Source organism: Gopherus flavomarginatus, chromosome 6 (assembly GCF_025201925.1).
Source record: "Gopherus flavomarginatus isolate rGopFla2 chromosome 6, rGopFla2.mat.asm, whole genome shotgun sequence".
Taxonomy (NCBI): Eukaryota; Metazoa; Chordata; order Testudines; family Testudinidae; genus Gopherus; species Gopherus flavomarginatus.
The window spans coordinates 85,992,069-86,012,088 of NC_066622.1; the positions used below are offsets into that span (position 1 = coordinate 85,992,069).

The 20,020-nt window shown below is 46.8% G+C and overlaps 2 protein-coding genes across 2 annotated transcripts in view; one reads left to right on the forward strand and one right to left on the reverse strand.

Annotated features, from left to right (window-relative positions):
- Nucleotides 1–20,020, forward strand: part of MMRN2 (multimerin 2) — a 127,790-nt gene that overhangs the window by 10,193 nt on the left and 97,577 nt on the right. The window lies entirely within an intron of this gene.
- On the reverse strand, nt 1,032–14,740 carry ADIRF (adipogenesis regulatory factor). Its single transcript, XM_050958619.1, has 8 exons — nt 14,594–14,740; nt 14,066–14,171; nt 13,760–13,855; nt 12,078–12,172; nt 11,363–11,624; nt 9,814–9,917; nt 3,145–3,207; nt 1,032–1,452 (listed from the first exon to the last, which is right to left on the reverse strand). The coding sequence occupies exons 5-8, from the start codon at nt 11,473–11,475 to the stop codon at nt 1,346–1,348; spliced, it is 387 nt and encodes a 128-aa protein (XP_050814576.1). The 5' UTR covers nt 11,476–11,624; nt 12,078–12,172; nt 13,760–13,855; nt 14,066–14,171; nt 14,594–14,740; the 3' UTR covers nt 1,032–1,345.

Below are 20,020 nucleotides of genomic sequence, written 5' to 3' on the forward strand. Positions count from 1 at the left end.
CAGGTGCCCACCTCTTTAACAATGTTTCATGCATACAGTACATTATGCCAGGACTGTGACTACATTAGTTTCCAGTATATTTCAGAGATCAGTTCAAGGTAATAATTTTAGCCTACAAAGTGCTTTAAGGTTTTGGTCAGGGTAACCTTGAAGATTGCATCCCTCTGCATGATCTTGATCAACTGTTAAGATCAGCAGGTTTTCAAGCTGACATTTCCTAGATTTGTACATTAAAATAAGTGAGGTTAGACTGGTGGAGGGCCCATTGGTCTAGAATTCACTTCTCCATGGTGTGAGACAAACTAAACTTAATTAGTTTTAAGGCATGTTTAAAAGGCGGTGTATTTAGTCAGGGTTTTTCTGAGTGGGTACTTTAGGGATAGGCAAGAGTTGGAGGTTGAGAGAGTTATTTCAGCCTTGGTGATGCATCACTAGGAGTGACTGTTGGTTTGTGTTTCTGAAGTTGTTATGTAGTTTGCCTGGAGAATACTCGTCTGATCCTGCTTACTCCCACTGCAGTCATTGGGAGGTTTGCCATTGACTCCAATGGCAGTAGGACCAGGCACTATGACAGGTGCACAATATCACAATAAATGAGGCAGGCTGTGTTAGAACAGAGAACTAAGTACCAAGAGTCTTCTATTCTGTTCCTGACCTTTCCACTGAGTTCCTCTGTGGCCTTAGACAATTCAGCCTCTGTGTGACTCAGCCTATCTGTAAAATGAGTTTGATACTTAACCCGCTCAATGGATTTTGGATCAAGATCAGAGAGGTTTGTAAAACATTTTGAGATCCTTTGGTGGAGAGCTCTATATAATTAACCAGTGTACTTATAGGTGATAAATTATTTTTCCTTTGTGAAAGAAATTTGATCATCTGTTTTTCTTATTCCTTTATCCATTATTTTAAAATTTTAGAATAAATGAACATTTGGCTTGAAATGTAACAACAGCTTAGCTCTGGCTGGGAAAAAAAAACATGAATGCCATAGGTAAATCTTCTGCTGTTTATTACCTATGTGATGGCAGGAGTATTAAGAGTTTCATCATTTAAATTTTTAGGTACATTGAACTAATGTATCAACAACCTTTACATACTGTATGAGACAGACAATACTTTAGTCACTGCTGAAACTTTTATGATTCATGTTGAATGGGAGATTATGACTAGATCATACAAGATTTTTTTTTTAAACTAGTGGGTGAGCATTCTGCATATGGCATAAAGCTAAGCACAGTAAATGATCCAAATCGCAAACAGCTTTCATATTTCTGCACAAATGATTACTGAATTGCAGTGCAAACATTGATTTTACAACATCTCACACTCTTTGTTTAAATTATCATCATTTCTTAAGTCCAATTTTTTTCCCAAGGCCAGACACGGCTTCTGATGCTTGTCCAGTTGTTTTTTCTACACCTTCTTGAGCAGTCTTGCAAGCCTGATCAATACCTGAGAAAGATAGAGAAGCAGCTAACATAAAAGCAAAGTCAATACATTCAAATGTATGTTGTTTCATATTTATCGTGGAATGGGGAAGTGAGAAACTGACTCAAATATCCCTATCGTTGTTACACCAAACTGTGTACGTTACACCATATGATTCATGTTCACTACACCAGATACCAGCTGCTTACATTTTCTAAAGACGAGTTTCTCTCTGCTAGTGCAGCTTGGGGTGGTGGTGGCGGGATATATATACTGGTGCTAGAACTGATGGATGTTGGGGAGCTGCTGGTTAGGAATGGTGAAGGTGCTGTCTGGATGAGTGGGTGGATGCTACTTTGTGGGATGATAGGTGTTTTAGTGGCTACTGGAGGTATGGGTGGATGTTGGGTACTGATGAAAGGGAGAGTGGTGTTGTTCAGTGGGGTAAGAAATGTACGGAGGTGCTTCCTCCTGGCCCCTCCCTTCCCTAGCTTGCATAAGTTCAGGAAATCACTATTTAGTTATGCAAGGAGCTGCACGCTGAGAGAGGCTGTAGGAACAAAATCACTGGTTTCTCACCATTTTTAAGCAGTGTTTCCCTGAAGCAGAGAATGTTGTGTATAGTGAGGGGAAGCGGGAGGAATGGGAAGCTGTAGGGGAGCTGGAATGGCAGGGAAGGGGATGGCAGCAGCAAGAAGGAGTAGAGCTTTTCCTGGTGTCCCTTTAGTTCTCTTGCAGCTGCCATATTTTGGCAATTTTGCTACAACCCCCCTCCCTGGGTGTCATAACCAGTGAGAGGCCCTGCTCTAGAGGGAGAGAACACGATATTACCTTTAGCTTCTGGTTTTCAAATAAGTGCACATTTAGACTCCAAAGTTACTAATGCTTCCATCATTCTTAGAAACTGATTTAGTGACCTTTTTTGTTTTTTTTTTCTCTGGCAATTCTCATCACCAGAAAGGAAACACAAATAGACCCCTCGCAACGGCCATAGGGCTGCCAGCACCACTTAATGATTGACATAATTGCTGGATCTGCAGCTCCTTGAGCTTCCATGTAGTGGAGCTGGGCTTGGGATCATTATGTCCTCCTGCCCTTAGAGCTGGAGAAATCAAGATACACCACATGCTTACTTAGCCTCTAGAAAAGATAGACAAAGTTTTGACTGCACTACTGCCAGAACCCTCACTGTGATCAATGATGAACTTTGAACACAATACTAAATATACTGTGAGCTATAGAAATAGAGAATCAGTGAGAAATTGTAGTGAATCTGCTAGTAAATACACAAAGAAACAAGGTGGAAGAGGTGATATCTTCTATTGGACCAACTTCTGTTGGTGAGAGAGACAAGCTTTCAAGCTTACACAGAGCTCTTCTTCAGGTCTCTTTCTCACCAACAGAAGTTAGCCCCACCTTGTCTCTCTAATATCCCGGGACTGGCATGGCTACAACAAGAGTAACTACATATACAAAGCCTGAAATTCTTACTCACATTTTAGTAAATCCTTTTGTAAGGTCAAACTCGCGCTAAAATCAATGGGAGTTTTGTCTGAGAAAGCACCAAGTAAAAACCGAGTAAGAACATTAGGATTTGGCCCTGGTTCATTGTATGCTTCTTGTTTTTTGTTTTTTGTTTAAGATGGCTTTGTCTTTTGCTAGCTTTCCCTTCATGCCCAGTTTTGCCTTCATTGAACATAATATAATTTCTCATACCTTTCTGACATGCATCTGTAGCCTGGTTCACTACCTGCTGTGCAGACTTTCCCAGCGCATTTGCTGTAATTAGGAAAAACAATGTGTTTAACCTGTTAACGATTACGTTCTCCTCTTCTCTTGTCCCATACTCTCCACACCACAACCCATGAAGTGCTTATGACCATTGGCTCTGCTGCATGTTTAACAGGCTGTAGACCATGGTGGGAGTATATCAGAAGATTATTAATAGAGAATAGGCTGAGGCTATGCAGATTGCTGATGGGTATCTGTATGAGGTACATAAGCTGGCTGGCATGCTGCCAGCAAAGTGTGCTATGCGATTATATAGCAACAATAGTGTTCTGGGCATGTTAGTGATAGATAAGACGACAAAATGTAGGGGGAGAGAGAGAGAGAGAGAGAGAGAGAATGATGTGATTAGCAGTAGCATTTAGCTGCATATTGCCAATTCCATGATGCTGTTTTTTTATTTACGTATTTCCTTTTCTTGTTTTGAAGATGTTTTGTCATCTGGGTTGTTAACATTTCCTCAAAGGATAAAATAGTCTTTGCAGACTGTTTGGAAGGAGTGAGGTTTCAGGAAGGAAAGAATGATGGAGACATGACAGGCCAGTGAAGGGAAAGGGGTATGTTTACAAGGAAGAGCTAGAGAAACAAGAGGTAAAAATATAATGGATCAACTGCAGAACACCAAACAATAATGAGAAATTATGTGGGAATGTCCCTCTAAAAGCCATTTTACATCAAAGATATAAGCAGTTTATGAAAGCACAGTCTCACTTTCCCAGCATCTGGGTGACTATCTGTGACCTGCCTTATCAATGACAAGAATTTACTGAAAATATGTGGCATTTAGAAACATAGCTAGGTACATTTTGTTTTTAAAAACCTTATGTTACAGGAGTGCATATACCACATTGAGAAGAGCTCATAATGCTAGCATTAAACATTAACATTAAATGACATTTACTTCCTAATCTCTTCTGAGCTGAACATCTATTCATACAGCAATAGAAATCTCCAGCGGAAGTGCCCTGCACCTCTGTCTGATCTACACTGATTTGGAGTTAAATTGTATTGAAAAATTCTGGTCAGTGTATCATGATTAAGGCTATGTTTTAGTCCTGGGTATTTTTGTAAAAGGCATGGACAGGTCGTGAGCAGTAAACAAATATTCACAGCCTGTCCATGACTTTTTCTATATATCCCTGACTAGAACTTGGTGGGGGGCAGGCTCAGTAGGGATGGCCTGGGGGGCCACCATGGGTGCTCGGAGGTGTGTGTGTGACCTGGGAGGGCGCTGTGAGTGCTTGGGGGCACTGCAGGTGCTTTTGGGGGGAAGTGTTGTGGCCCAGGGGGCGGCATGAGTGCTTGGGGGGTGTGGGGGGAGGAGGGTTGGCAGGGCTGAGGCAGGTTCCCTATCCGACTCCTGGGAAATGATGACCTCCAGCTCCTAGCTCCATATGCTGCCTCTGCTCCACCTCAAGCCCAGGTTCTGCAGCTCCTATTGGTGCCTATGGGCGGAGGCAGCATGTGGAGCTAGGAGCTGAGGGAGGGGAGTTCCTGTCACCCTACTGCGGGGACTCCTCCCCAGGTAATCCAATTTTCAGTCATCTGCACATTTGGTTTAACATAGACAGATGGAGTAGGGAAAAAAGAATGAAAGTAAATGCAAGAGAAGGTGTCTATACCCTGAAGGACAACTTCAGTTTATATACCCTTTCTCTGTACCTGTTTTCAAGCCATAAAAGGAGTATCAAATATATTAAGAAAGAAACTGAGCATCACAGCCTGGATTCTAGAATCAATTTAGAAGTAATAGTTGAACAATGACTTAAACTGATGCTGTTTAACTAGATTGCTAGCAACTGAGCAGTTAAAGAGGTTGGGATATGTTAATTTTACGCATTTTTGAGTGTGGTTGGAGCAGCATCTGAAGTGAGATGTTCAAAATCAGCATCTCTGGAAACTGGACTTCCCAAGTATGGAAATATAAAACCTGTAGATACCAAAATAAACTGGGTTTTGTTTGTATATTAAAATTTGTCCACAGCTATGCAAATACTTACAGATATGCTTAACTTTAAGCATAAGAATAATTCCTTTATAGTCAGTAGGATTACTCACATGCTTAAACTACACACAAGTATTTGCAGGATTAGAGCCTTGGATTGTATCCAACAGTGCTGTCTCTACCTGCTGAAGATCTGCTCTTGGCTAAGGAGGTCATGTGACCTCATGACAAACTGTAGAAGCTTCAGCTGAGGGTACCTAAATCTACAGCAAACATATTTTAAGGCATATAATAAGCCATATAGAGACTGGATATATTAATTTACAAAGAAAATTGTTGTATGTTAAGTTGAAATATAAACTTCTGATGCACGATAACAGTCATAATATATTTGTAGTTATTGCAATACATCAAACATCCCCTATGATAAAAAGTATAGAGGTTTTTATTTAAAGCCAGAGAAATCTGAAAGCTCATAGTAGAGAGTAAAACCAAAGTATTATGTTTATTATAAATAGTCTATATTTTTAGTCAGTATAAATACTAAAATTGATTTCTGCAAAGCATTGTTATTCACTCCAGGTTGCAAACACACCCACCACAGGTTAAATCTAATTTCTTCAACAGAGGTCAATTTAGAGAGCAGGGTATGAAAGAGGTTACACTGCTCAGAGGCAGTAACTATTTAAAAACAACAACAATAACAAATGAAATATTTGTAATGCTTCGGAATAAAAAGTAATTAATTGCTAGCAAAATATGAAATTTTAAAATAAGTTGTTATTCAACAGGCTTAAAGGCTGAGCCACCATCTTAGAACCCTATCCTGCAGTAAATTCCATGCCGGTGAGGGGGGCTGTCCACATGGAGCTCATTCCAGGATCAGGTTCTTAATCCTGAAGGTGGTGTTCTCCAAATCATGGCTAAGGCTCTTTAACAGAGAAGCTTGTCTATCTAGAGCCCATGGTTCTGATTCTGTGTTCGCTGAAGTCAGTGGCAAAACCACTGCTGCAGTTGTGGCGGGACCAAACCCTATGTTCCAGTTATTTTGTCTGTGAACAGAAGAGGCTACTCTCCCATGCTGTCAGTGTGGGTTAATATAATAGAGATATACCTATCTCATAGAACTGGAAGGGACCTTGAAAGGTCATTGAGTCCAGTGCCCTACCTTCACTAGCAGGACCAAGTGCTGATTTTGCCCCAGATCCTTAAGTGGCCCCCTCAAGGATTGAGCTCACAACACTGGGTTTAGCAGGCCAGTGCTCAAACCACTGAGCTATCCCTCCTCCCTGCTTCTTAGGAGCAGTAAAATCAGTATTTTTCCCCTTTAGCGGTGGTAAAAAAAAATCAGTCTCAAATAATAATAGACATTGATTGGTTAATCTCATCTATAAAGTGATTGGATTCTCACTGTACTATCAAATAAAACACCAAAATATTATGTTGTTTTTGAGATTATGAGATTGACAAAATTACAAAACCAGCCTCAGGACAAACAAAAATAGATCCAGGCCCATATTCTGCTCTCATTTACACCAATTTAAATCCAAAGTAATTCTACTGAAGTCAGTGGAGTAACTCTAGATTTAGACTGGTGTAAGTGAGAGTAGAAACTAGCCCTTGTTTTTTTTTCAGAACAACGAACAGAGAAATTATATTTAATGTTTCTTACCAGCATCCTGAACCTCCCCTTCTGCGTGTTGTTTAAAACCCTGGAAGCCTTTACCAGACATGGTTGCTTTTAAAAGCTTTTAAAATCTTCTGCTTCAGTTTAAAAAAGCAAAGCAATTTGCTATACACTATGCCAGGGTTGCTCTAACTTGTGCTGATTTTATACATGTGCCAAGGCACCACCAGATGCCCACTGGGCAAATTGTTTCAATAGGTGGAGCTACTGGAAGGCTTAGAGTTTGAGTCTAATGAATGAAAGCTGACAGTGTGCAGTAAAATTGTGAATTATTTATTTTTCCCAAAGAGAGGGCGTGTCCATCTAGAGTTTTTGCAATAGAGGAATTAATTCTTTCATCACCTTTGTTTTTTTATAAAAATTTCTAAACAAAAAAATTGAACTTTCTCAGCAAAACATAAAAGTGCAATGGAAGGACATTGAAAATTACTGAAGTAAGCTTTAGAATGGATTTTTGGAAGACTAGGTTTTTATTCCAATAGGTCTCTTTTTTCCCCTTATTTTCTTTTTTTCTTTCATGCTGTAGGTGCTGTGGTTAACTTCTACCTGTTGAGAATAGGCTAAAAACACAAAGAAAATGTCCTTATAAATGATGTTACAGTTTGAAGCACTTTGTTACCATAGCCCCATATTTGTCTGTTATAAATCCCTTGGAATATCCTTAAAAGATGAGAGTTCTAATGGACATAGGCCCTAAAGTGAAGCTAACAATCTGGTTGTATTTCTAGTTGGATTTCAAAGGCAGAGTTTGTGTCTCCCAAATATCCTCTAGATGCTTGTGGTTCTTTGAGTACTGGTCCCTATGTGTATTCCACTGTGGATGTGAGTGTATGCTCCATATTCCTAGAATTGGAGAATTCTTACAAGCAGCATCCATTGGTCCACACGTGCATCCTTGCCTTTCTTGTGCTTCCAACGAAGGTATAAAGAGTGGAACGAACTGACTGCTTCTCCAGTTCCTTCTTAGTGCCACGTGGCCTGGGTTAGAACCTCCAGTGTCCAGAGCTTTCCTTCGATTTCTTCAATCTGTAAACATTTCAAAGTTTGCCTTGGTGCCTCTTTATATAGTTCTGTATAGTTAGTAAGTTTTTAATAGTTTTAGCAGAGTTTTCTAGTTAGAGTCCCTGCCTTGGGGAAACACCTCAACCCCGTACCTCTACAGGTTTTGGAGTACGCCCAGAACTCCAGGCTTAAAAAAAACTGTGTTTCCTGATCTTTCTCAGTCAGTGACAACCACCATAACAGCTTATACTGTCTCAAGGAGGCACATGTTGTGGCTAGGTGTAATATCTGTCACTCTTTCCCTGGCTATACCCATGAGTATGGTTAAGATTTTGTCACGGTTATTTTTAGTAAAAGTCCCTGACAGATTGCAGACAATCAACAAAAAATTAATGGGAGCTGTTATGTGTTAATGACTTTTACTAAAATTAATGGGGGAGAAAAGGCTGGGGAGGGAGGAATGACAGCTGGAGCCTGATGGTGGGGACTGACAGTCCCAGCCTCACCGCCAATGAGGGGAGCACAAACCGGCTCCAGGCCCTGCTTCAGCCACAGGAGTGGGAGGACACACAGCCCAGGCTTCAGCTCTGGCCAAAGTCACAGGGCAGGGGCACACAGCAGTGGCTCTGGCACCAGCCAAAGCCATGGGAGTGCACAGCCCTGGCTTCGGCTGCAGGGAAATCCATACCCAAAGACTTCCCATCAGGAAGGCAGAGAATGCTCGCACAAGCAGAAGAGCAGGTCTTTCCTTGAAGTCTGCATCAGAAGCAACTCTGCCTAAATCAAGCAAATCTGATCATTCAACCTCTAAATCCCAGGGCCACAACTCTAAAGTCCATAAATCCAGGGTTCTACCAGTACCAGACCCCGACCCCATACCAGTGATGTCCACTCCACTGGTAACATACAAGTCAAAAAGTCAAGATCCATTGGTTCTGGCACAATCTGAGCTTTTACTGCCAATGGTACTATCACTGTCTCATACTCTGGCCAAATGGAACCCTCTTCCTACTCCTGCCCCATCAGACCCCTTGTACTCTAGGAAGGTGAAAGACTACTAGTGCACCAGAGGATGTCTTTACTCTTCCCAAGCCCTAGGTTCACTCATCATCAGGGACCTTCTTCCACTAGGGAGACTGTGACTCCACTGAGTGATTACTTTTGATAGAAACCTATCCCCTCTTCTATCTGTTGGTTATGCCTTTCCTCCATCTGAACCGTCACTGTTACCATTGATCTGGACCCTTTCTTCTTTTACTTGATAGGATCCAAATTGCCAGAGGACTCATTGTCTCCTCCTCTACAAAAATGTTAGTTCAGACAGGAGATCCAGAGCCTCTTGGTACCAACCTCTGCCTCTGGATCGCTGATACCCCATTATTGAAGAGGGTAAGCTAGTGGCCAGAACCTCACTCCAATCAGTGATTGATGCATCAGATGCATCATCCTGGTTGATGGCAGTGGCCATTGTGATGTGCTGTGAGTCATGATTGCACTCCTCGGGGTTTCCCAGTGAGGTCCAAAACACCATGGAGGACCTACCCTTTGATGAAACCCATCTTTTCAGTGAAGGGCTCCAGGGCCACCCTCCACTCCCTGGCAGTATATACACCTGCCTCAAAAAGGAAGTATCACAGGCAACTTTACTAACCTAGACCAGCTTCTAAACAGTTTTATCACCATCAATCTTATGACCCTCCTTGTAAGAGGCAGAGTACAGAAGTCTCTTTTCCCTGCACCTGCCATGTCTACAGCATTATCTCAATCCTGTTCCTTGCAAAAATATGTCTTTGATGGGAGTTTGAGAGCTGAAAACTGTTTATGATGACACCACTGCTCAATCCCCACATACCCTTACAAAAGATATGTAGCATTCTTTTTCCACAACTGGAGTGCCATACGAACAGACAGGTGGGTATTAGATATCATCCATAACGGCTATGATATCAAATTACTTATTTACCTCCTCCAAAACGCCATCCCTGTCCCTCTTCAGGGACCATCATGAGGGGATTCTCAGGCAGGAAGTGGAATCCCTCTTCCAGGGGAGAGCAATAGAGCACATAGCTTTTCAACACAAAAGGAAAGGTTTTTACTCTGTGTACTTCCAAGTTCCCAAAATAATGGGAGGCTTGAGACCTATCCTCAATCTCTGCAATCTTAACTCTTGTATGTGCAAGCTGAGATTTCATATGGTCACTCTGGTATCAATAATCCTATTAATAATAGAAAAAGACATGCTTTACAGCTCTTTGATCTGAAGGACGCTTACTTTCACATGGATATTCATCTTGCCCACAGGCCTTTTATCAAATTTATTGTTGGTGCTGACCACTTTCAATACAGGATAATCCCATTCGGTCTCACTACTGCCCCCAGGGTCTCTACCAAGACCTTTCTAGTAGTAGGGGCTCATTTCAAACAGAACAGCTTCACTGTTTTCCCCTGTCTTGACTATCTGGAAAAGTCTCTCCTCACTCCAACGCAGACTATATGCTTCATAAGTTGTAAACAGCATCTTCACTCAGTGGGGGACCCACAACCAGGATCTGTTCTCCTCCCAAATGAACAAGAAAAGCAACATATACTGTTTCAGAGTAGCGCTCAGACTACATTCTCAGGGCGATCCTTTGCTCCCCTGTTCAGAGCAGCTGAGCTATGCCTTTCCTCCCTTACTGCTCCTACCTCCCCAGTCCTATGGAAAATTCATTGGGACAGGGCACATGTCATCCTCATCACTGCCAACTGGCCCATACAGTTTTGGTTCCCAAATCTCTTATGACTGCCATCTGAACCTCCGATCAACATCCAGAGCATTCCTGAGCTCTTGACCCAGGAGAAGGGCAAGATCAAGCATCCCATCCTCAAAGCATTTCACCTCGTGACTTGGTTTTTGGATGGGCATCAACATTGGAACATTCCTGCTCTGAAGCTGTACAAACCATTCTTAATAATAGCAGAAAACATTCTACTAGGAAATACTATTCAGCCAAGTGGAAGCATTTTTCCATCTGGGCACAGCAGAAAAATGCATCTCTTGCATCAGCAGATAGTCCAAAATGTGAGAAAATATCTTCTCTCTCTCAAAACAGCTGGGCTTTCTGAGTTCTACACAAGTCCACCTGACAGCAATCAGTGTGTGCCATCCACAATCAGATGGTTATTCAGTTTTCAGTCACCCATTGACTGACAGATTCTCAAAGGGCCTAATCAGAACTTTCCCACCTGTAAGGAAACCAGCTCCTCATTGGGACTTAAACCTTATACTTTTAGCATTCACTAAGCCTCCCTCTGAACCATTAGCTACATGTTCCATGTCTCACATATAAATGAAAGTTGCGTTCCTTGTTGCCATCACCTCAGCCAGATAGGTGCCTGAGTTGGGAACTCTAAAGGCAGAACTGCCATATGCTATATTCCATAAAAACAAAGTCTCTTTACGATTACATCCAAAATGCTCCCCCCGACCCAAGTAGTTTCGGTATTTCACATAAATCAGTCAATTCACTTACCTATATTTTTTCTGAAACCACATGCTTCTGAAAAAGAGACACTTCACTCCCTCAATGTATGTCACACTCATGCCTTCTACTTGCAAGGGAGAAAACTTATGTTTGCGAGACATTATGCTCTATTGTAGAACTCCACTGACTCTTCCTTTAGGACACTGGTTCTCCAGATGGCTCTGCCATCTGCATCCTCACATCCACTTGAGTACTGCTTGTCAGTCATCCACAATGGAATGCACATAGGAATGCATGTAGGGATCAGCACCTGAAGGAAAAAAAAGGTTACTTGCCTTATTGTAACTGGATGTTACTACCCACCCTCCTTCCCTTCTGCTTTGGATCTTTACTAGATTGTGGTAAAAAAGGAACTGGAATGTGGATGAGTCTGCTCCACCCTTTATGCTATCAATTGGCAGAGCCGCCCGGGGGGGCGGGGGGGCCAAGTGGGGCAATTTGCCCCAAGCCCCGCAGGTGCCCCCATGAGAATATAGTATTCTATAGTGTTGCAACTTCTTTTTTATGGAAGGGGCCCCTGAAATTGCTTTGCCCCAGGCCCCCTGAATCCTCTGGTCAGCCCTGAGCAGATTGCCCAGAGCCAGGTTGCAAATCCTGGGACTAGAATGGCATCTCCGTCTAGTGCCCCAGGAGGCAGCCACTGCAGGGGACCCAGCCACCCCCACTCCCTGAGCTATCTCATGCCCTGACAGAGTGTTCTTACCTCCCCCACTCTGGCTGTGTTCTTGTAGCCTAAGAGCCTACTGTCTTGGTGCTAATCCCAGCACCACATGTCTTCAGCCTCATGGATGGTCAGCCCTAGGAAAGAGACACACATTTGTCATTCTGGTTGCAGTGCTTGTGTCCTTCCAATCCCCTTGGTGGCTGCACAGTGGGCAGAGTCCTCAGTGCGTATGTGGCCCAACAGAATTGCAGGGGCTGGTGTAGAACAGACAGAGAGAGAGAGTCTCATCCTCCAGCCAAGGTCAGTCTGAGAGAAATTGGCTGGGGTCCCAGTCTCACTCTTCTATTGGGTGCCATTTCCCAGCTGGGTTCCTTACCCCTCTGGTGCAGCAGCAGGTGGCAGAGCCAGTAAACCCCCTCCCTGGCCTGCAGGCTGCTGTCCTTGGCTGGGTCACTGATGAACAGAGCCAGCTGTGCCACATGGTGACCCATACTGGGAAATTCTGCTGAGTTCAAATGGAAGGAGGAGGGAGGGGACTTCATCAGCTCCCAGTCCCCGCCTGGGTCAGGATTCTCCTTCCCCTCAGCCCCTCTGCGGCAGATGCTAGAGGATAGGAGCTGGAGCTAAACCCTTAATTTCCTCTGCCCCCAAGGGAGCCTGGAGCACAGGGATGTGGCAGGGCCTTCCATGAGTATTTGCTTTCCCAGGTGCTCTAGGATGACAGGAAGGCATGAACCTGCAGCATGGTCCCCTTAAAAGCCCAGAGTCACCACTTAACCAGGATAAGAAGAACTTGACTCAAGCCAACCTCATTCTCTGCTCTGACTCTGCCTCCCCAAGAGGAACACTCCTAACCCACAGCCTCTGCAGCAGCAGATCCTACAGCTAGTTGGAGCCAGCCCACCTACGCCTGGAGTCAGGAAGCTGGGGTCAGAGGTCACTTACATCAAACTCAGGGAGGGTGATGGTGAATCTAAGCAGGGCTGTGCTGCTCCTAATGGCCCTGTCTCTCTCCTGTGACACCCTGGACATGATCCAGTAGTTAATGTGCTGTGGGGAAAGGAGGTAGCTTGGGATCAATGAGCTGGTGCATGTGTTGTGCAAATGAGACACACACACCCCATCCCCAGGAGGCTGAGACGTGTGCAGGGTGAAATATCTGATTCATTGATCGCAGAGCTTTGGAAGGGTATTGTTGCCCCCAAGACGTTGCTTGAATCCTGCAGGTCACAACTTGTCATTGTCTCTCTAGACTGGAACAATGTTCGGTGTCAGGGCTGTTTCTGTCCTCCCTGAACTCCTGATTCCTGAACAGCTCACCAGGAAGGAGACAGACCCCTCCCCCTTGGTTGGGTGAAGGGACTGAGTGTGAGCACAATCCTCCCAGGAATCTCAGGGCCCATCGGCAAGAAGGGCTGATTCTCTGGGGTCCTCCTATGACTCTTCTCTGAGGACCATCTTCTGGACCTCACAGGAGGGATTCAGACTCCCACTCCCCAAGCCAGCCGGGACCCTGTGGTTAGTGCTCAACAGAACCAGGCAGAGCTCTGGCTTGAAGTCTCAGCTCCTTCCTCTGTCCTTCAAGGAGGAAGGGCCTGACATTGCATTGCACTGACTGCCCTGACTGAGAATGGCCACTGGGTGCCCAGCTTGGAGGACAGACTGGAAAATGGATCTAAGAGTTAAGGTAAAATTGCCCCCACCCCTCTCATTAGGCTCACCGCCAAGATGTAGTGGAGCCTGTCGGTGTCTGGGGATTCTGCCAGCAGGTTCCCCAGCATGGCATCCAGGAGGTCTGGCAAGACCCTATGCATATCCTGCAAAGCAAGGGAGACCCATGGGTCAGAGTTAGGGAAACGGGGGCTACACCTGCCACAGGATGGGAAGAGGGGTCTCTGGGAAGCACTGGTGAGACCTCCAAACACAGATCCTGGCCTCTCTCATTCACATCCCACTGCAGGCAATTAGCAAGGATTCATGGCAGGATGACAGCTGGCTATTCAATCCATGACTTTAGCATGATCTACCTGGACTTGAGGAGTGTCCTTCTCCATGCCCAGGGTGAAGATGGCATGCAGGGCAGCTCACAGGAGGTGGGTCTCCAACACTGGCTCCAGGGCAGGTGTCATGGTGCTGACAAGAGAGAGGAGCCAGTATTAAACTGTGCAGTGTGGGGGTGGGACTGGCACCAACATGGACGTGAAACTGCAGGGAAATAGACACAGGCTGGCAAGAATGGAAACTGAGGCACTGAGCCAGGGACTGACAAGGCCAAGGTTTCCCAGACAAACAGTGGCAGGGTAGAAATAGTGCCCATTCCCTGGACCCTGCTGCCCCTCCTGTATCTGATCCTGGGAGTAAGTCTCTCCCCAAAGCCATTGCAATGTTACTGGAGTGAAAAGAACAGCCCAGCCAGGAGAGAGTGAATCTTCCCACCACCTCTGTCAGAGGAGCCACCCTTGGGAGGTGACCTGAGAGTGGGAGGGGTAGTGGCTCCCAGCACTGGGCCTGAGCAGCACCAGGGTTAGGAGAATCAGGCAGGAGGGTCTTGGTACCTGAGGTTGCCCACAGCAATCAGGAAGTTAGTGAGGATGGCGCCGGATGGAGAGTTATCAGGCAGTTCCTCAATGAGCTCCTGTGAGACCCAGAGTGTGAGATTCGGGCCTCACTGACACTTCCCAGTGAGGAGATTACACAGCCAGTGCCCCCACACAGCCAGCAGGATCCCCCCTGCCTCCCACTCCTCCAATTTCTACCCACTGTGACCAATCTCAGAATTTCTCCTGTCTCTTCTCCCCAATCTTCAGCCCCAGCAATCCCTGCCCTCAGCTGCCCCTCCAGCACCAGCCATCCCCCATCCATTGGCCCGGGGAGACCCCTGCCCCTCCCATGTCTCTGTCCACCCTCCAGCTGCTGGGTGCTGTGTCTCACTCACCACAATCCTCTCCACCACAGCCACTTTGCAGCAGTGCAGCTCCAATATGTCCTGCCCTCTCTGCTGTGCAGCAAGACCCGCAGGATGGTGTGCAGGCACATGACCTGCTGGGCTTCATCCAGCACCCACCAGGAGTGGGGTTAGGGGAGAGAGAGCCAGTTAGCCAGGGACCTCTCTGCCCCACCCTAACAGCTGCAGGACTCAGGCCTGAATGAGGGATAATGGGGACCCACCCATTGTCCAAATCACCCACAACTCCTACACAAGCAGGGTCAAGAACTGGGACAGTGCCTGTATGGGGGGAAGGGGGGTAGGAGATCTCAGCTGGTGTGTGACAAACACCCCCATCTTGGGTGTCCCAGATCATGTAAGAGAAAGGTCCCCATTAGGGCTGGTAGATCATCAGAGACAAGACCTTCTGCAGGGGGTCAGGATGTTGATATGGGGTAAGGCAATCTTGGTTCCAGCACAGCTGCAGAATGTTTATACCTTTTCTCGGCTCTGGAGCTGCTCTCGGATGTTCTTGAGAGCAGCTTCCTTTGTGGTCACATCCACCCATTCCTCCTCCTTGTCCTCTGAGTCCCTGGGGGTCCCTGCAGGGTGACATCTGCCATTTGGGGCAAGGTCAGGGGCATGGGGCAATGTGCATCCTTCCCATGTCCAGGACCGAGGGCAAATCAGGCCCCGCGCTCCCCCCTCTCAGTGATGCCTTCAGCCTCCAGCTCCTTCAGGAGCCCATAGCAAAAGACCACCCAGACACACTCCCTAGGAGGTGCTTGCCCCTCCCCACAACAGGAGCATCAAGGACCGAAGTGGCAGCATATAGTGTCAGTGGGGTTCACATGGCTCAGGCCAGACACCTGGGCTGGGGACTCACCCCCATAGCACTAGTCAAGTGTCTAGGCCCAGTGTGTTCACAGTCCCCTCCTCACCTCCCTGAGCCCAGCCTGGCTCCTCACCTGGAACAAAGCAGCAGCACCCATCAGCCTCACTGCTGCCCGAGTCCCAGGCACTGCTGCTGTCCCATGGAGAGCGGGCCAAGCTGCTGGTGCTGGGACAGGGATCCTCCACCTCCTGCCCTGGGGAGGCTGGAAGGTCCTCGGTGAGTGGGCAGGGCAATGCCTACTGCTGGGAATCAGGGCTGGGCTCCTGGGGCTGGTGCTTCCCACACAAGCCCCAGAGCCACCCTGCCCAGTTCCACTCCTGGGCTGGGTCCTGCCTGCCCAGCCACATCCTGGCCCAGCTCCATTTCAGCCTGGTCAGTGCCTCTCCCATCTCGGCGCCTGCGCCGGGAGCGGGTTTCCTCCGCCAGAAGGCTGGGCACTTCCACTTCCTGGCCCAGCCGGGAGCTCCTTCCCCACCAGCGAGGCTGGAGGGGCCGCTCTGTTCCTGGGGAAGATGGTAGCTGCTTCCCTCAGGCTCTGGGGCCACCTACAGAGCCTTCTTCCTGAACATCCTCAGGAGCCTGGCCATCTTGGAACTGAGTGGGGAGCAGGTGACTGTCTGAGGTCAAGGCAGTCTCTCACTAACCCGCCTTTTTGATCCCTCCCTGTCCCTGCCTCAGCCAGAGCAGCTCCTCCTCTCCCCACAGGGATGCAGGGAGTGGAATCTACACACACTGGTAGGAGTTCATTGCATGATCTGCTCCCAACGTTCCCCCTTGTCATCCCTGGTGCTGCAATACCCAGGGATTCTCCTCCTTTTTGAGCACTCAGGTCAGTCACAAAGACCATCAGTCACTTTGGACATCTCCTGCTGTCCCAGGCCAGACTCTCCCCCACACTAGAGAAGGAACAGAACCCAGGAGTCCTGACTATTCCTGGGAAACCATTCCCCATGCCAAAGTCCTTAGGCATAGCAAGCCCAGGGCCCCCCTCGTTTCCCATTGATTTCGGTGCTCAGCAGCTCACAGGGTCTGGCCCAGCTCAGAGACTCTCAGCCTGGGGAACAGTCTCCCACAAGGGAAGGGCTGGGAGTCCCATTGCTGGGACCTTTCCAAACACAGTGGAGATGGCTCTGGAGAAGCCCCTCCCCGCAGGGCTGGCTTTAGGAAGTGCGGGGCCCCAGCAGGGATTACTTAAAAAAAAAGTAAAAAAAACATGTGGGGCTTGTACTCACTGGGCAGTGTTCCGAGTCTTCAGCGGCACTTCTGTGGCGGGTCCTTCACTCGCTCCAGGTCTTCGGTGGCACTGAAGGACCTGCCGCCAATGCCACTGAAGACCCAGAGCAAGAGAAGGACCTGCTGCTGAAGTGTTGCTGAAGACCCGGAGCGCCGCCAGGTGTGTAAAAATTAAAAAGGCGCCTCTAGCCAGGGAAGGGATTCTCACTGGGCGCAGGGCCCTCTTAGGTGTGGGGCCCAATTCGGGTGAATTGGTGGAATAGGCCTAAAGCTGGCCCTGCCTCCCTGGTCTGAGAGTGAGGGGCTCCTAGGGGCGGTTTACAAATCCAATCTCCTTTGGGAGAGATTCTCTCCCCCTCTTTCTACCTCTCCCCAGATGGACAGGGGACACCACAGAGGAACGCTAATGTCGCTCACTTGCTCTAGGTGATGGAGTGATGAGTGGCGGATGTTCAGGGGCACCTGCTGTCCCTTGCCCTCCTCCTCACTCTCCAAGCCCAAGGCAGGCTGGAGAGGGTGGTGACCTGAGGAGTTACCCTGCCCAGCCAGCAAGCAGGGTGATGACAATGGGCAATCGACTGGCTGTGAAAACAAGAGTCCGTCTTATTGCCAAGGGACAGAGAAACTCATCCAGCAGAAGGGGGTGCAGAACACTGCCCTAGTGCGGGGGTGACAGCGCCTCCCAGCTCCTGACATCCCAGCACTTTACACAGCTTCCTGGAACCTCTCAACCTCCCTGGGCTGTAGGGACTGCGACCCCAACCCTACTGATGAGAAACAGGCCTGGGGAGGGGAATTAGGGTCACACCAAATGTCAGAGCCATGAATGGGACCCAGCAGTCCTTATTTCCAGCCCCCTTCACTAACCACTGCTGCACACTCCCTCCCATAGCTGGCAATTACAACCAGGCCCTCATGTCCAGTCTCCCTACCTTTGAGCGGGTATATGCTCTGCTGTAGTGACTGGACTAGGGGATTGGGAGTCAGGACTCCTGGGTTCCATTGCTGGTTTTCCTATTGACCTGTGGGACTTTGGGCAAGTTGCTCCCCCTCTATGGCTCTGTCCCCAGCAGTCAAATGGGGATTTAATACTTTCTCACTATTGGAAAGTGCTGGGAGAATTCCCCCAGGAAAAGCAGCTCTAACAGTGCTAAGCAGCATCTGACCATTAAAGGTTGGAGTGCACTGCCCAGGAGGAGGTGTGTTTGGCTCTGGGGTTTCACTACAGCCCTGTCTATAAAGAGGGGCCCACCCATGGAGTTTGGCTCAAGAAGACCAATTCTTCAATTTGTTAAGGGCATTTTGAATTCCAGTCCTGTGCTCCAAAGTGCTTGGTGTCATCTGGAAATTTTAGAAGCATACTCTCCACTCTATTTTCCAAATCATTAATGAAAATATTGAATAGTACCAGACCCTGGACTGATCCCTGCTGGACCCACTAGGTGTACCTCTCAGTTGGACAGCCAAACATGGAGAAAGACTCTTGGAGTATGGGCTTTCAACCAGCTATGCACCCACATTATACTAATTGCATCTAAACCACATTTCCCTAGTTTGCTTGTGAGAATGTCCTATGGGACTGTCTCAAAAGTCTTATTAACACCAAGATAGATCACATCTTCTGTTTACCCCCACCTCCACTAGGCCCATAACCCTCTCAAAGAAGGAAATAGGATTGGTTTAGAATGATTTGTTCTTGACAAATCCATGCTCACTAGTCTTAAGAACCAAATTTTCCGGTAGGTGCTGACAAACTGATTGTTTAATAATGTGTTCCAGTATCTTTCCAGGTATGGCAGTGAGGCTAGCTAGTCTCTAAGTTCCAGAGTTCTCTTTGTTCCCCTTTTAAAGATAGGTACTGTCTTGTTAATGGATGGGAAGATGTTCTTTTTTGGGGGTCTCAGACGAGAACTGGGGCACAGCACCTGGTTTGCTAAGGCCACCAAAATGGAGGCAGAAACCTATTCTTTCCTCTTGGCAAAGAACTCCAGGTACCTAGAAGAGTGGGACTCATATCCCTGAATGGGCTTTAAAAAAGACAACGGTTAAAACTTGATCCCGACCATTTCTTGTTTCCACAGACTAGACAGTTTAGCAAAGTTTAGAATTCCTTGTTGCTCAACACTGTGAAACTCCCCTTTCTCCTTCACAAATGACTTTAAAGCCCCTTATCTCACCCAGGCTCACAACTGCCCAGAGTTCAAGAATTGTCCCTGTTCCCATTGGACAGATGGGGAGCCTGAGGTACAGAGAAGGGAAGTGACCTACCCAAGGGCCTACACAGCAAGGCGGTGGCAGAGGCAGAAAGAGAAGCCGCCAGTCCTGACTCCTGTTCTAACAGACAATAAATTCCCCAGAGGCAGGGATAAAGCCCAAGAATCGAGATGGTGGAGAAATTTCATTGAAACTGTTTCTGTCAGAAAATCCCATTCAGAATAATCAGTTTGTTTCTTGAAATCATAACAAGTGGGATGAAAATTCTTTGAAAAAATATTTTGTTGCAAAACAAAAGCATCTCCTGTTTGTCACAGTGTGTTAAATTGTCTCGTCGCACACAAAGAGGAGACACTTAGATCTCAAAAATTAGATGAGATGCTTCAGTCTGAGCTAAGTAGTTGCTGCTCTTAACAATTTAAAATACAAATAAAATAGAATATTTCAGCTATTCTATTATGTCATAATCTGATCTGAGTAAACATGATAGGACACCTCATATTATGCACTGCTCCCCCACTGTGAGGTAGGTAGGAGCAGATTGTTATCCCTACTTGAAAGAGGGAGAAGCTAAGGCTGAGAAAGGAGAATTGACTTGTCTTAGGTCACAGAGCCAGTTAGTGGCAGAGCTGGGAATATGACCCAAGAGCCCCGACTTTCAAACTAACCATCAGATCTTGAATTTTATACATTGAATGACCTGAATAAAGTGCT

Excerpts from the sequence above, each read along its gene's own strand:
- ADIRF (XM_050958619.1), bottom strand. The coding sequence starts at position 11,475 with ATGTCTCGCAAACATAAGTTTTCTCCCTTGCAAGTAGAAGGCATGAGT. Across the intron at positions 9,918-11,362 it reads TGGTTTCAGAAAAAATATAG|CTATGTGCTCTATTGCTCTC; the intron begins GTAAGTGAATTG and ends TGTGTTGAAAAG. Across the intron at positions 3,208-9,813 it reads GGGATGGCGTTTTGGAGGAG|CAAATGCGCTGGGAAAGTCT; the intron begins GTAAATAAGTAA and ends TCCTAATTACAG.